General features: G+C 40.3%; 1 protein-coding gene across 1 annotated transcript in view; it reads left to right on the top strand.

Annotated features, from left to right (window-relative positions):
- Positions 1-16,096, top strand: part of LOC133952820 (CUB and sushi domain-containing protein 1-like) — a 284,080-nt gene that overhangs the window by 192,001 nt on the left and 75,983 nt on the right. The window contains exons 29-31 of the mRNA XM_062386890.1: positions 1,197-1,335; positions 5,688-5,875; positions 8,636-8,830. Coding sequence (XP_062242874.1) covers positions 1,197-1,335; positions 5,688-5,875; positions 8,636-8,830 — 522 coding nt within the window. The remainder of the gene's footprint in view (positions 1-1,196; positions 1,336-5,687; positions 5,876-8,635; positions 8,831-16,096) is intronic.

Genomic DNA, 16,096 nt, shown 5'->3' with positions numbered 1-16,096 from the left:
GGCGTAGGTGAAGATATGTTTAGTAATGCAAATCTTACCCCAAAAAGTCTGTGCCACATTCTGTTCTGGGATACAAGTTCATTATCCTTACTGACTGCTGTACCCAGCTCAGCTTTGTATTGCACATGACCTATTCCGTCATGTTAGTCAGAGTAGCCGCTGTGTTTTTAATGATTAAAGGAGCAGGATGAGGTATGACATCACTCAGCTGTATAAGGGATGGAAGAGGGTAACTTCCTGCAGCACATTGAACCCCTGCCCAACCCGGAGCAAAGATATACTCATCTCCCCTGCTGTTAGATGCCACGGCCTCCCTCCCTGTTGCCTTCTCCTTCTCTCTATCAGCCGGCACGATCTGGAAATCATCCAGCGCGGTCACAGACACAGGTCATTTTCCTGTGAAACACATCACGCTCATTCCCTGATATTACCTCTGACTCTTTGCCAGTTGACTCATGTTTTGCGTGACTAAAGGTAAAGTGTGGGGCTTAAGTCTCACTTCATCTCCTCACAGCTTCCCGCCTGTGCTCCCCTCCCAAGCACCTTAACCTCAGGATGTGAAGCACTCAAAAGCTCCGAAGATTACCAAGAATGTTACGAAGTTGTCTAGTGCCTATAAGTGTGTGTCCATGTGAGTGATTTGCAGCTATTAATGTCTTTGTTTACCTCGGTTTCACTGTTGATCATCCATTCACACCCACCTGCCACCCCCAAGACACCTCTCCATCTTTCCGATTCTGCCTTCACATCACCAAATTGCTGCTGAATGCATCTATCCGTCTCTCCTGCCAGTATCTCTTTTCTGCTCTCTGGCTTGTTGTGGGATAACAGGACCACTAGGGGTGATTCTCTCAGCGAACGGCCCCCAGTCCTTCACTCTGTAACTAAATTACAAAGTCTCTCCCTATCTGCCTTTTGCTCTTTCACCCTCTCCTGCTACCTGTGGAGGTAATACCAGCGGCCCTCCGGGTGTAATTCTCCCTCTTCTAACTAACTCATGCCATAGCTCCCATCACTAACGCGCTCTCGCTCCCTCTGCCGACCTGTGGGGGTTATAAGAGTGGTCAATCAGGGATGATTCTCTTTCCAAATTACCTCAAGCCCTGTGCTGTGTAATCATCTTTCTCTGTCTCTCTCTCTCTCTCTCTCTCTCTCTCCCTGTTTTTGTTTCTCTCTTGCTTTTTGTCTGACTACAGCAACCTGTGGGGGTAACATCAGTGGACCCTCTGGCGTCATCCTGTCTCCTAACTACCCGCAGCCTTACCCCGCTGGGAAAGAGTGCGACTGGAGAATCAGAGTCAACCCTGACTTTGTTATTGCCCTCATCTTCAAAAGGTAGACACCCCAATTGATTATTATACCTTTGTCTTTAAATGGGTTCAATGAGAAGTGGAGCAACCAGGGCCTCAGAAACACTTAACCGCCCAACATTTTCTAATATGTGTATTAAATATTTAATTTTCATCTCTATTTATACCAGTTTTATCCGCCACTGGTCCCATTTTAGTTAAAAACTCTGGGTCTGTGTTTCATTATAGACACTGAGAAACTGAACTTTTTGGAGAGGATGACAAAGACACTCACAGCATTTGTGATTTGGTCTTTTCGCTTATTCATCAGGCTTCTATCTAAGTGGCCTTTTTCCAGAAAGACACCAGCCACCATTAGCCTGAACCTGGTCAATCAATTACAGGCATTGCTGACCCTGTTGTCAGGTCAATGTGTCCCACTCAGGACCTGAGTGGGACACATTGCCTGCCCGTTTACACCGGGGCGCACATGCCAAGTGTGTGTGAGTGGTCATGTGATATGCTTTTTCAGGCATGTTAGTAGAGACAAAGATTAAAACTGATGCAGAGGCCAAATGGTCAAATGGACAGAGATGGTTTTACTTTACTGATCGTGAATTTGGATTTTACTCTCCGAAAATGTACAGTTACTGATGCATGGCTTTTGTTGGTTAACACAGTCTGGCCGATATTTAATTGTTTGTTGTCAGAAGAATTCATGCTAATTGATCATAACACACTTAATAACATTCGTAACACAACAAAAAAGATGAGGGAGCAACCGTGAGATGTATCTTTCCACAAGTTTGAGGCAATGTGCCAGAAGCAAACGCATCAGGGCAAAGCTCACTGATGGTATTATTTTTTAAATTAGTTTATCCCAATACCTGAGAAAACTTTAAGATTTAGGTGGCTGGACAGAGTCCCCCAAGCATTTTCCAAAACATGTTTCTCTTCTGGCTTTAATTAAAAAATGTATCACCCCCCCATGGACTTGGTTCATGAGTTTGGTATAAATTTATTTTTCAGTGTAGACTTTGCATGACTCATTTTGACCCTCACTGAGTCTTAAAAAAGGTCTGTGCTGTATAGTCAAGGGCCTGACCCAGTTTAGCCTGATGTTAATTAATGTAGTAAAGGATCGTTAACCTGACAAATAAACCAGTAACCGTGCAGAAAACTTCCAATAGACATTTAAAAACACGTCAAACATAAGTAACTAATGAAAAGGAGATAATCCTTTCAGAAAATCTAAATCGCAATTTGACTCTCAAGGCCTGAATCTTTCAGTCTGCCATTTTTAAGAGTGTCTGAGCAGGAACTTTCTGACTGTATGCAAAGGAAACTATGTTGGTCTCCTGCACAAAAAACATTATACTTTGGCAGATAAATATTTCTGACAATTCCAACTTTTGTTTTTCGAAACAGGGCTGTGTTTATTTACATCCCGAGTCCTGTTTGCTTCTTAGTTGTGAATATTTCATATTCATCTTGGTTAGGGGCCTCAGACTATAGCAAAAGTGAAGTTTACAGTTTCACATGTCGTAAAGAGATAAAAGCAGAGCAGAGTTTCTCCAGATTGCCAAAGGAAAAAAATGACCCAATTTTGGCGTCATGTTTTTCAGCTGGAGAGATAATTCCCATAATTCCCTCCTGTTGTAACAGTGTGACTGTTTTTTGTCATTTCTTTGCGACTGTTTTGTTAATTTTAACCTCGTTATTGTGTTTTATGAACTCACATGAGACAAACGTCTATTGAACCAATTACTAATAACTTCTAATCAGCCCCTCACTCAGATCATTGTACAATTCTTTAATTTCTCCATTGAAGTCAGTACTAAACATGTAAGTCGCTTTGGACAAAAGCGTCAGCTAAATGACATGTAATGTAATGTAAAGTCAGAACTAAATTTGTGGTATAATCATGAAGCATTCTTATCCAAATTAACCTTATTTTATAATAGTGCTAAAAGATAAAGACATGTTTACTCGTCAAATGAGTGAAGTTAAATTTCATATTCTATAATTGCGCTCTTTACTCTCAGTGTAAAATAATATGTTTGTAATCTTCCCCTAATGAGAGGATAGACTGTTTTGTGACACTTAAAACACACAGTGTATTTCTTATCCCAAAAACTAAAATACACCCACTCAAGTTTGCATTATTGTTGCATTCAGGTCTTAAATCCGAACAGACTTCCTTTTTTATGCTGCTGTCCCCATTTTCTGCTCAGTGAGATATTTTTGTTCTTTTGATGACATTTTAGTAGCTTTAACATTCAGACCCAGGATGTATCACTAATGAAAGAGGTATTAACATGGATCATTTCAATGCTTTGTCAGTGCAAGAAGGGGCTTATGCGCAGTTAAGCCCATTCTTCACCAGATATAAACTCAGGGCTTGAACTTCATTCAGTTTTCTTGGCTTGAATTACATTTTTGTAATGATTGCATAACGTTTTTGATAATACACTTTGTTTTAAGTTAAATAATAGCCTTTTCTGCCAAACTCAGAAATTCTAAATTGTTTAAAATAAGGTGAACAGGTAAAAAAAATCGGGGACACAAACTGGGTTATACAGTTTATACAGCTATATCTGTCCATCCTCTTTAGTACACAAGTTCTTATATTGCAATTTACATTTTTTGTCAAGAACTACAACATTTTTAGTGCATTTCCTGACTCACTCAATCTTCCTGGGTCTTCTTCACTGCCATTTGCAGAGCTGTGTAGTAACAGTGTCCTGAATACACAGCATGTGTTTTATGTAAATGGCGACACTATAAAGGGATTTCCTCTTTTAAATCCTGCAGTGTTATATCCCCAGTGTTTGAAGACTCTGTTCCATTACACAATTTGACATCAGTTTCTGGAGATTCCCTCTGACCTTAAACTTAACTATGACAGGCTTAACACTAACCTTTAACCAAACCGTAACCTAAACCTAACCTCAGTCTAAACTTAATCTATTCACCTGAACATTCAATCATTCAATCTGTGGGGATTCGTTTTTTAATCCCAAAAGAAAGAAATGTGATTTGGTAAACATTTTTAGGTCCACACGTCATTAGTATTACTTACAGCACACTCACACACACTATGAAGTCTTCACTTAACTGGGTGGTGTAACAAGACAGGCTGGAGACAGACCTTATACACTGAAAGCAAAAATATGTGTGTGTGTATGTGTCACCCATACAAATACTGTATGTCTCAGTGTGACAAGTGGGAGACAGGCCTGACACAACCTCTGTCAAATCAAACCCTGAGACTTTGTGTGGGACTGTGTGGTTGTGTGTTGTGTGTGCATGTGTCATATACCTTTACCCTCTGGAGCACCACACGTCTACATGTATGTGTAGAGAGATGAGGAGAAGTTGTCAAAGTCAAACCAGCCAAACTTTTACAAAAAAAAATACACATTTATAGTTTACTGGCAGTTAAGGCTGCAGGTTAAATAATTCAGGGCACATATTTGTGTACGGTTTTCACACAAACACATGTACACAAATACAGAGGATATAAAGATCAAAAATACTCTTCTGTGATTACCCTAACAGTTTTGAGTTCAGCAGGTATGCACAGAAAAACAGTCTTCTACTTGTGTCATTTTCACCAATATTACTGACAAAAAAGAAATGTGTTGAGAACAAAAATGTAAGATCAACACATTTCAATTTATTTTGAAATGAAAATGTAAAGGGCTCATTTACCCGAGGCAGTCTGGTTCCACCATGGGCTATATTTGGTGTCCTTTGATTATCAATGTTCACCCTGATCTGTTTTGACTGGTCCAGTTCCTTTCTTTCCCATGTGTGTGTTTATGCTTAGCAGTGGTGTTTTGGAGAAAAACGTCAATATATTTGGTTGCTTGCCTCTGTGTGTCTTAGCTTATTCAGTTTTTAGGCGGAGTCGTGCTCACATCGAGGTAACCTGCTGCCCATGCAATTGTGCTCTGCAGTAATTAAAAGTTACTCTGATAACAGTGGGACTCAAATCACAACAAGACCTTCTCAGGCAATATACCCAAAAGGGTAGAGGGAGATCTTTCGTCATTATTTTTGTAAAAATATCCCAAAAGTTTTGATGAGTTATTGCTGTTTAAATTGCATTAGGAAGAAAACCACATGATTTAAGGTGTTATTTCTCTACTGCAGTAAACACATCCCAAAAATGTCAAAACATGTCAAATGAAAATTAGAAGATGATTAATGGAAAGATAGTACAAACTAGTTATTAAATGAGAAAGATATTTGAATTGAATACATATCACTGGATTAATTGTTTTTGAATTTTAACACACACACACACACACACACTGGCACGCAAACACACTTTATCACTGCAATCCATCTTCCCTGATTCTCAGGCCTAACCTTCATTGTTTTCTGTTTTAGTTTCAACATGGAGCCAAGTTACGACTTCCTGCACATCTACGAGGGTGAAGACTCTAATGGGCCGTTACTATCAAGTCTCCAAGGCAACCAGGCCCCAGAGCGAATAGAGAGCAGCAGTAACAGTCTCTTCCTGGCGTTCAGATCTGATGCCTCGCTGGGCATGTCTGGGTTCGCCATTGAATTCAGAGGTAATTAAACCCCCAAAAAACTCTGCTTAATATAACATCTTCATACATTTCCAGCAGGTCTCATTTAAAGTACTGGAATTCTTCGTGGATAATGAACAAACTGCTTAAAACACTCTATAATACAGACTTTTGTTTAGTTATAATTGTATAAGCATAGAGAGCAGTAGCTGTATACATGATAGTAATGTTAGTAGTCTAGAAGAAGTAATAGTGGTACTGTAGCTATAATATACAGTAGTAGTTGAAACTGTATTGGCTATGCAACATTGTAGTAGTAGTTTTAGAGAGTTACCGTAGGAAGGAGTGTGAAGTAATAGCAATATTTGTCAGTCTCGAAATATTCATCTTGAAACATTGTTCAGGTAATTATGATGATACTAATATGAACAAATCAGTGCCATACAACCATAGACTGTATATAAAGATGGACGACATGACTGCTGCCCAAAGGTGACTCCAAAGCATTTTGATCTCCCCCTGGTGGTTGGCTGAGGTTTATGGTTTGAATCCCGCCTCATCCATGTCAGCAGCTGAGAAATTGACCATCAAACAAATCTGAATACATTTATCACAAGCTATTTTTTATCATTTAATTAGTTTGTATCTCACTGACGTACGTTCCCATGCTCGTTTTTCTCTAAGTGTGATTTTAATTTGATGCTATAAATACTAGGTAACATGTTTTGAGACTGTATCACAATTGGACAAGGCCGTGTCTTGATGGAACCTCACTTCCACGGCAACGTCACCCTATCACTACTTTGCAGACTCTGTATACTCTGTCTACTTGATACTAATGCTGCAAACAGGCAGCGTTAGTATCAAGTATATTTTTGCTTAACTTCTGGATAGTGGGAAGAAGTGGAGACACGTCTTCTCTATTTGGAGTCTGCTTGTATTATATTCCTGCCAAGATTTAATCTACTTCTACATATTTAAGTTTCACCCTTTTATAATGTGCGGGCCAGATTTACTAATGCTTTTGAGCCAGTATTTGTTTTAGATGCAGATGGTATTCAATCTGGCCCAGACAGATCATCTTAGCGAGTGTTTACAAGGTGTGTCTCTCTCCTCATTGCATTTGCATTTAAGGGAGAATCACAGAAATAATAGGAAGAGACATGTTGACAGAGGCTGATTATGTATTCCGCTGGATCTGCTCAGGTTGTGCAATTTCCGCAGTAGCTCAAAACGGATTTACGAGAGCGACAGGGATCGTTATGGGGTGGGAGAGAAACATAAACTCGTATCTAACTGAAAATCAATCAGAAACAAAGACGAAGCAATTAGGCTATTGTTAATGAGCACAATATCTGATTACTGTTACACCAATTAATAGTGGACGGGTAATTTTAGTTTGCGCTTATAAAACTTGACCATCAGTGAACTGTAAAATCACTACGGGCTGCAACTGAGCTTTTCTTTTAATTAAATGTTAAATGGGGATGCATTTAAAGGGAGAGTTTTTAAGTCAGTGTTGGATTTAACTAAAGATATCACCTCAATTAGATGTTCTTTTCCAATGAATGCTTTGTTGCCTCTTTATGAATCAATACACTGGCTACATGCTTAGGATTATATTATAGTTATATGAGCAATATTTGAGTAACAGCCAGAGTAAATGTTTTTGCAATCAGGATAACGGCATCATTATTTCTTTACTAATTGCAAAGGTGTAATTTATCCTGGAGGCAGAATAATGTTCAGTCCAAAAGCTGGCTGTGTAATGAGCTGCTATCTTTCTAAGTGTATCCGGCCATGTGTTAAATAAGTAGTGAGAATGGCTGTTGTGTGCACAAAAGCAAAACACAAAATCTCTGTCACTGTGCTTTGTGTTTGCAGTGTTGTGATTAAAATGTGGATCCCGGAGTGTCTCTAACCTCCCGACTGGATGCTATTGAAACTCTATTAACTTGAGAACGTGATACTTACTGTACATCAGAAGTCTTTCTCAGTTGAAAGGGTTCGTCCTGACACAGGTGCCGTTGCTTGACTCAATATGGAGCTGATGATTACTTGTTTGAGTAACCAGACACTAAATTTGCTCTGTCAAAATATATATCAACCCATTTTTCTCCTGTTTCTCTCCGTCCATTTATCTCTAATTAAAAAAAGATTATCTGCCTCTCTGTTGTCTGTCTCCTTGCGCTACCTCACACCTCTGTACTTTTGTCATTAATTCATTACCTTTCATCTGCCATCTCTCTAATTAAAAATCCAACCTTAATCATCTCCCTGTTTTGCTTCCATCTTGCCCTCCACCTCACTCTCTCTCCCTGTCTATCAGTTTCCCTCCGTCAAGCCCGAAATCTCTTTCTTATTAGAGTATCACAGAAAAGCAAACATGCTCGCCAAACAGCCCTAACCCAACACTGTTTGTTCAATATAGCCTAAATTCAGTTGACAAATAGTGGTCTGTTGACTAAATGTGTCCCAAACTAACCCCAGAAACAGTTTTGACCCAGGTAAAATGACATTTTTTGGATTTGAGATGCATAATAGATTGTATGTTTTGGAAATCTTACCTGTTATTAATAATTATCCCACTGAAAATGAAATGAATTTGTCATTCGGCATATGGGGTTGGTAAATAGCTTTTTTCCTGCACCACATGGGAGGCTGTGGTTTATTGTCTGTCATCGAAATTTGTATTAATTTATTTAACAGGTGAATAAATAATGAAAGATAAAAGAAGTTCATTTTAAATGAGTTGGACTTTGTGGCTTTCTAGTAACACAAAATCTCTTCATTCTCCAACAGAAAAACCAAGAGAAGCCTGTTTTGACCCCGGCAACATTATGAACGGCAGTCGGACGGGTTATGACTACAAACTGGGATCTCAGGTGTCCTACAACTGTCACCATGGTTACACGACCGTGGGCGGGGATACCATCACTTGTGTCATGGGGAATGATGGGAAGCCAGTGTGGGACAGAGCTCTGCCCTCATGTAAAGGTAGGAGAGACAAATCAAGAACAAACACAGTCACCAATGGTTGGCCAATATTACACTTAACTACACTATTATGATTTTATAGTGTTATGACCTTAACAATACCACCTGCCTGCTTGTTAAAAGTAGGACAACCATAGTGTTTCAAAACTAAATATCTAAGCACAACCAAAGGAAACTTGAGAGTCATTCCATTTGAATGCAGTGTCCTCACTTTTGTTTGACGAACCATTGTGCCATTGTGTATGGCTTGTATAAGCCATACACAACATCTATGGCTGCCAAGACTCCATTTCACTGAAACTATGTTGACTGATTTGCCAAAACCTTGTCTAAATGGTACGAGAAAATACTGTGCCTGTAAGTGTATTTCTTGGGTGTATGTGTATATTTGAGTGTGGCTAGAATGTCTATTTATTTTGATTGACAGCTCAGAGAGCTAAAGAGGTGGAACCTGCCAAACTGCCACTCAGGGCATTTGTGCCTTATGAATGTGAGTGAGAGTGTGTGATGTCCAGGTTACTGTAATGTTGTGGGGACCAAATGTCTGAACAGTCACATTATGGGAACTTGTCTTTCTTATGTGGACAAAAAAGCAGTCACTGTGGCATAAATCATGGCTTTAAGGACAGGATACGAGTTTGGGTCGCACTGCTTTCTCTGCCATTACAAGGAAAAACTGAGTGAATGGGACAAAAATACTTTGCATTATTGGTTGTTTGTAGTTTAACTGTTCTTGGGCCAGTGAGTGTTTTCAAGTATAGGAAGTGTTTGGTTCGTCCAGTTTGACCAGTTTCCCTCGTCATGAATTAATTCAAAAAAAGTTATTAGTGTTTCCCATCGTCTTAACTGCCGAAATCTAACCAGGGAGAAAGTCTGTCAGACTGAAAAGAAATTCCATCGCTCACAGACCAAGTGCTCAAAAAGACTCAAGTCTGAACAAATGTTGAACGTCACAGTAAATAATCATGTGAGTGGAATCGACTCACTACATTAATGGAGTCAGGTGACTGGTCGACATAGTGAGTTGTCCACAGACGTCCAAACAAACAAAAAGTTTGGTCAGCATCCAAACACTGTCTACTGTCAGATGTTTATGGCAGGATGAGAAAATGTCTGCTCATATCCATTCGCTGTCTTGTTTTACCCGTGTGATTTTGAAAAGCACACAATGTGATCGCTCCCAAAAGTTTGAAGCATTCGTTCAGGACCTAGCATGTAGCTCTCACTTCATCAGTGAGCACAGGTGTTTCTCTATTATTCTCGCGGATGTCTGTGAGAGATGGCCACATCCAAACCCCCCCGCCCTCTACACTACCTAAGCCCCCATGGAATAATTATGGTTAGGGTTAGAGTAAGCCTCCTGGAAATAAATGTAAATCGGTGCAGGATGAGTTTTTGGAGGTGTGTGTGTGTGTGTTTGTGTGTGTGTGTGTGGGTGTGGGTGTGTGTGATAAAGTGACAGAGACCTGACCTGGTGCCATGTCAGTCAAAAATTTCAATATTCAACCGAGCAAGGCAGCAGGACAAGGGAGGAATTTTAAAATCAGCACAAAACACACACACACACACACACACATAGGGACAACACACACTTACTTCTACCTCTTAGCAATTTGACAAAGGCTCCTGTGAAAGTTGTGTTTAATAACGTCTGAGAGACAGCGAAGATGGGGAGCTGGGGGCTGGAGGGTGGGAGAGAATAAAGATGAGATAATTGCACTCAGACTAGCTGTTTGAGAAGAGCAACTAATAACAGACAGCATGGGGAGAGGAAGCTCAGCAAGTCATCTTATCTCATGTTCACATTCATCCAGTTTGTTATTTCAAGGCAAAACCATCACTTACAAACTTACTCAACCAAACCTTAAAGCGAGAGGGTTCTCTGCTGCACTTCTTTGTCAGCTGCTCAAAACAAACAGTATAATTTATATTAGTAGTTAAGAGCAAAAACATGTCATTGTGTCAATGGAAAATTATCTTAACTCTGTCACCTGCTAATAGACAGAACGCTAAGTTACCTTGTGTCTGGAATGTGTAAACATATTATATTGATGATCAAAACCTTAACACATTTTCAAGAGTAGTGTTTCAAGTCAGTCAGTCATAATTTCACCAATCCAGTTTCAAGTTTGTGTCTGATGTCAGAAGGTATTGGTGATGATGATGATGATGATGATGATGATGATGATGATGATGATGCACTCACAGCTGGATTTCGCCAAAACAACTTGCTCAAACAAATCTTCACCTTTGCTGTTGCAATGCAAAGAGACTAATTCCTAATTGTACACAAAAATCATTAGTTATATATTATTTGTTATGTTAGTTTTTTCATCATCAGGGTTTTTTCAAAATCTTTTGCTATATTAGGAATCCATCAAATGTCAATGTGTCAAAACAACACTTACGAGCAATTTTACTTTACCCCGTTCTGGTAGTTATACCCAACAGACAAACAGCCCATGCATATAGGAAACATTTATGATGACTTTATGACGAGTTGATTTATAACCCCAGAGACATAGTGACTGAATCATACATAGTGTTAAAGAAGTTCTTTATTGATCTTAAGTAAAGCTCTGTTATCCCTCCTCTCCAGTGGATCAGTTGTTCGCTCTGGTCTCTCACAGCAGGACCCTCTTGAATTTGGTTTCTGGCCTTGTGCTGTGTCCCAGATACATGGATCGATCTACACAGATCATCCTCACCTACACTATTGAACTTTGCACATAATCAAAGCGGAACGATTGAACTAAATCCAGTCCCAGCCAGTAATCCTGCTCTTTTCCTCCCTCGGCTCTTATTGTACATTGAGTTTTCTCACCACATGGTTAGGGGAAGTTGGTCCGTCTGTCTGTCTCTGTCTTCGGGCAGCTCCTGGGGCTTTTAGACCAAACTCATTAGACAGGGTGAGACCTCTTTAAATAATACATCTCCACTTACACTCCCACTGTCTCCTCTCGTCTTCACTTTCAGCCCCCCACTCTCCCTCCATCCCACATACACACCCGCCTTCCTCTATTCTCCTCCACCTCTCTCCTTTTCCCCGTATCTACATCTCATTCTCCTCCCTCTCGTCCCCTTTTTCCATCCTTTCTCTCTCTTATTTCACCTTCCTCCCACATCCTCTGTCTGTGTCTGATTTACTCTACATTTTCCCTCAACATTTCTCACTAACTCTCTCTCTCTCTCTCTCTCTCTCTCTCTCTCTCTCAGACATGCACGCACACACCTCCCATCTCAAACCACTCTTTTATTGGTTTCCATGGTAACTAAGAGCTGGTGCGAGAAAGAGGGAATTCTCTGTGACTGTTGATAGAGTTGTGTGTGTGTATGTGTGTGTGTGTGCAAGAATAGTGGGAGAGAGACACAGAAATGAAGACGGGAGAGAAAGATGTTGCTATTACACAGTGCCGCCTAGAGGCACTAATCTCTCACACAGACACACACACACAAAGACACTCACACACGCACACACCCTGAAGGGCTTTGCAGGTCAGAGCCTGCTCCAAGCTTAACCATAACTGTCACTGTAACTTGAACCCAAACCTAACCTCAAACCTTGTTTTCACCTTGAAAATTAATGATTTACATTTTGAGGACTTAGTTTTTGTCCCTACAAAAACAAAACAAACAAACAAAAGTGTGTGCGTGTGTGTTGCTGAACAATATCTATGTAACTAATGAAGGACAAAATAAACTGTGTGTTTACTTTTTGTCAGCTGAAATTGTATTATCGATGAATCTGCCTGAAATACTATTCTTCACCCTGAGATTGTCCTTTTGACCCCATAGCCTCAAGCGTTGCAGACTGCTTGTGTGCATATTAAGGATTTGTCTTGTTTTCAGGTCATTATATGCAATATTTCATAACAACAAGGACAGCAACATTATACTGCTTTAATACAAAACTGTTTTCATTCATTTTGATGAAATAAAAAAATGCTGCTGTTAAACCAAAGTTCCCTGTTTTAGATCTCAGTGCCACGGTAATGTTTTATTTTTGAAATGCACACAGGTGACATGATATACAATCCTAGTGGTGTCTCCCAATCTACTGATCCACAGGCTTTGGTAACGCAGCAACTAATTCCTTAGTGCATCACAAAAGGTAACGAAGGCTGCAAGCTGTGGTGAACATGAAAGTAAACAATACCAAATTTCAAAATACTGAAAAATCAGTTTGCATATGTATAAAAATGACACTTGACACATTTGCTCTCGCTGAAAGATGCAAACAGTGTGAATTTGGTGAGTGCCTAACCCTAACCCTAACCCTTTCTAGTTGTGTATAAACAACTATAAAGTGTGTAAGAGCAAAAACTAAAGTAATCAGTAATGAGTCACTAGGACCTCAAAACGGTGCACGTGTATGTTTGCGTGTCTGTGTGTGGATAATCAAAGTGCACTTGCATAGCGTTTTTTTTTTTGTTGATTTTCATTTGAGCATGTGTGTGTTTGAGTGATCAAAGCACGTGTGTGTGTGAAAGGAGCTTTTGATAAGGCTGACACCTGAGCCTAGAGCATCACCACTGGGGAATTGTGGGTAGATCAAGACGAGACCTCAAGACCTCAAGGTTTCGATGCAGCAGCACAACAGAATCAATTCCAAAAATATCAATCAGTGTCAGAGCGGAGGATCAGGAGGACAGGGGCGACAGAGGGTGAGAACTCTGCTGCTTTAGGAAACAGGAAGTCAGTAGGAGGGGATGGGAGTCAGAAGGAGGAGGATGAATGCCTGCGAGTACAACTCTCTCGCAATGGAGTAGGAACCAAATCCGTGGGCATGTAAATCGGCTTTTGCTGAGTAACCAACATTACCAAGAATACGGGCTGAGTCTTGATGTCCACACACATGCTTTATATACTTTGACATGTGTTGCTGATAAGTCTGCAGTAGCTCGGTGCTGTCCCACTGTGAAATTGGAAAGTGCCTCTGGGTTCTCTGGTGGGCCTTCTGAGCCCTTTATTCACAGATTTTACAGCACTGAAATGCAAGAGATTTTGCCTGAGGAAGTGACCCTCCAGGGGAAGTACAAAATGGTCCAAAAAAATGTAACCAATAAAAATAAGCTATCAGTGACAGACGTTTAGTGCCTTTTTATATTTTCAAAACATGAGCGACACTCCAAAAAAAGCACCCCAAAAATGGCATCCTCAGATTTTAGTGGCCACAGACCGGTCGGTGACCCCGGTAATAGATTAATTCACAGCGCTGGCCCATTTCTCAAACAACATATTCCACCTTTGCACCCTCCTGCTCTCACATTTTCGACAAGCGCGGAGGTGATGATAATTAAAGTCTGTTAGAGATCACAGCTGATGGCGCGGGTGGACTTTGGGACGGGGTCACAGAGGTGCACACAGTGGCAACCATAACAAGACCAGAGGAGTAGAGGCCAGATGAGGTGAGGAGTCAACTGAAATGAGTTCACCTGCAGTGTGTACGTGGGTGTCTGGGGGGGGGGGGTGTTGACCGATGTGTTTGCTGCGGCGGTTTTGTCACACGCCCACCACCCCCATACACATCGATACACACCTATTTCATTGACCTCTAACCTGGTGTATAAATGCGCACACACCAGGTCTGTAACACTCCTGGTTCCTCTACTCGTGGGTCATGCAGCAGGAGTAGCTGGGATTGATACGGGTCTGTTTTTTTATTGCAGCGCTCTAATATCGGATATTACACGCTGTGCTCTCGCTCAGCCCCATATGAATTCATTCTCTTAACTTTTTATCCCGCTGTGTTGTGGTGAAGAGGAAGAAGCTAATCTGAGGAGGGTGCAGCAGAAGTGCAATTTCAGTTACACAAACCCTTTGCTACATTATAGTGCACGTCTTGATTGTTTCACAACTTTTGAATGCTATCAGGTGAGACTACAATGCTACTGCATAGCGCCACTGAATGGGATTTTCTGCGTCATCCACTTACTGCCATCATTATCATATCAGAGACTTACATTTAAAAATAGAAACTGTTTTAATTAATTTCACTTCATAGATTTTACATTATTTATCAGTGGTGTGATGCAGCTTTACTTTGTTGGTATATGTACTTTCATGTATCTGTTCATAAGTAGATTTATTTTCAAGTACTTTTCACTTATAATCACAACATAACAATGTATTGTGACACCAGGTTCACCTTGTTTTATTTTTCTTGGCCTAGGAGGATATGTCCTCATCTATGATTGTTAGCAGCATAACACAATAAATACTGGATGATTTACAACAAAACTTGGTGGAAGGATGTGGAATGGGTCTAGAAAGAACCCAGATAACTTTGGTGTGGATCCAGACCAGGGGGCAGATTAGTATTTATTTTCACATTATTTAACATCAAGAGGAAAATATACCAGGCTATAAATAAATAAAAATCAGGATCTATTGAATTTAAATGCGGTATCAAAAGAGGACTGTTGGGCCTTTGTGGAGACAAGAGATATACTGAGGGAAATACAATATTTTTTGTATTATTCAAAACCAAAAGGGGAATTAGTCCACAGATCTCAGGCAGATTAACAGTAGACCTCTATGTTTTTAGTGGATATTATGTGAATTCACTCATATACACCAGCGATTACACACAACCACTGCATGTCAGTCTTATTCACCTGGACCGTGACCTGGCACACAGTCCAAATCAGACCAAATTAAAGCACTAATGTTCCATATCATGTGCAAGATCAAATTATTATCCGTTATGTCAGAAGTTCCCCACCTCTGCCCTAACTACTACCTGTCAAAGCCTCAACCCATATCCTAACCACTGACCCACTTATTAGTGTTTTGAGTTTTGTGTCCAACTTGACAAATTGTTGCCCAATTAAGTAGTCTTTCGACAGAAAGTTGTCCCCAAAGAGGCTAAACTCAAGAAGTAATGAGCACACACTCACGCACACACTTACACACACCTAGACACACACACGCACGCACACACATATATGCAGGCGGAGACGGACATCAAAAGCACTACACTTTTTCATTATATAACAAAGCCTTTGAGCAACAAGGGTCCAAGTGATATTTGGGGACAACGTGAACGTTCTGTTAAACTAAACAACTTTTGAGCCAAACGCAGTCAGTTGAGTTTTCTTTGAAGAATACATAAGAATAACAGATTAGGGCAGTGATACACTCGCCAGCTTTGAGAGCAATGGGCAGTGCTCCCAGCAGCAGGGAAAAACATGAAAAAAAGACATGATTAAAAGCAAAATGCTTCACTGCTATATGATGTCTCTAATCACTGAAGCAGCTAAGTGG

Source organism: Platichthys flesus, chromosome 1, assembly GCF_949316205.1.
Source record: "Platichthys flesus chromosome 1, fPlaFle2.1, whole genome shotgun sequence".
In the NCBI taxonomy this organism is placed as follows: Eukaryota; Metazoa; Chordata; class Actinopteri; order Pleuronectiformes; family Pleuronectidae; genus Platichthys; species Platichthys flesus.
The sequence above is the reverse complement of the archived record's forward strand: the minus strand, read 5'-3'. Positions and strand labels throughout refer to the sequence as shown.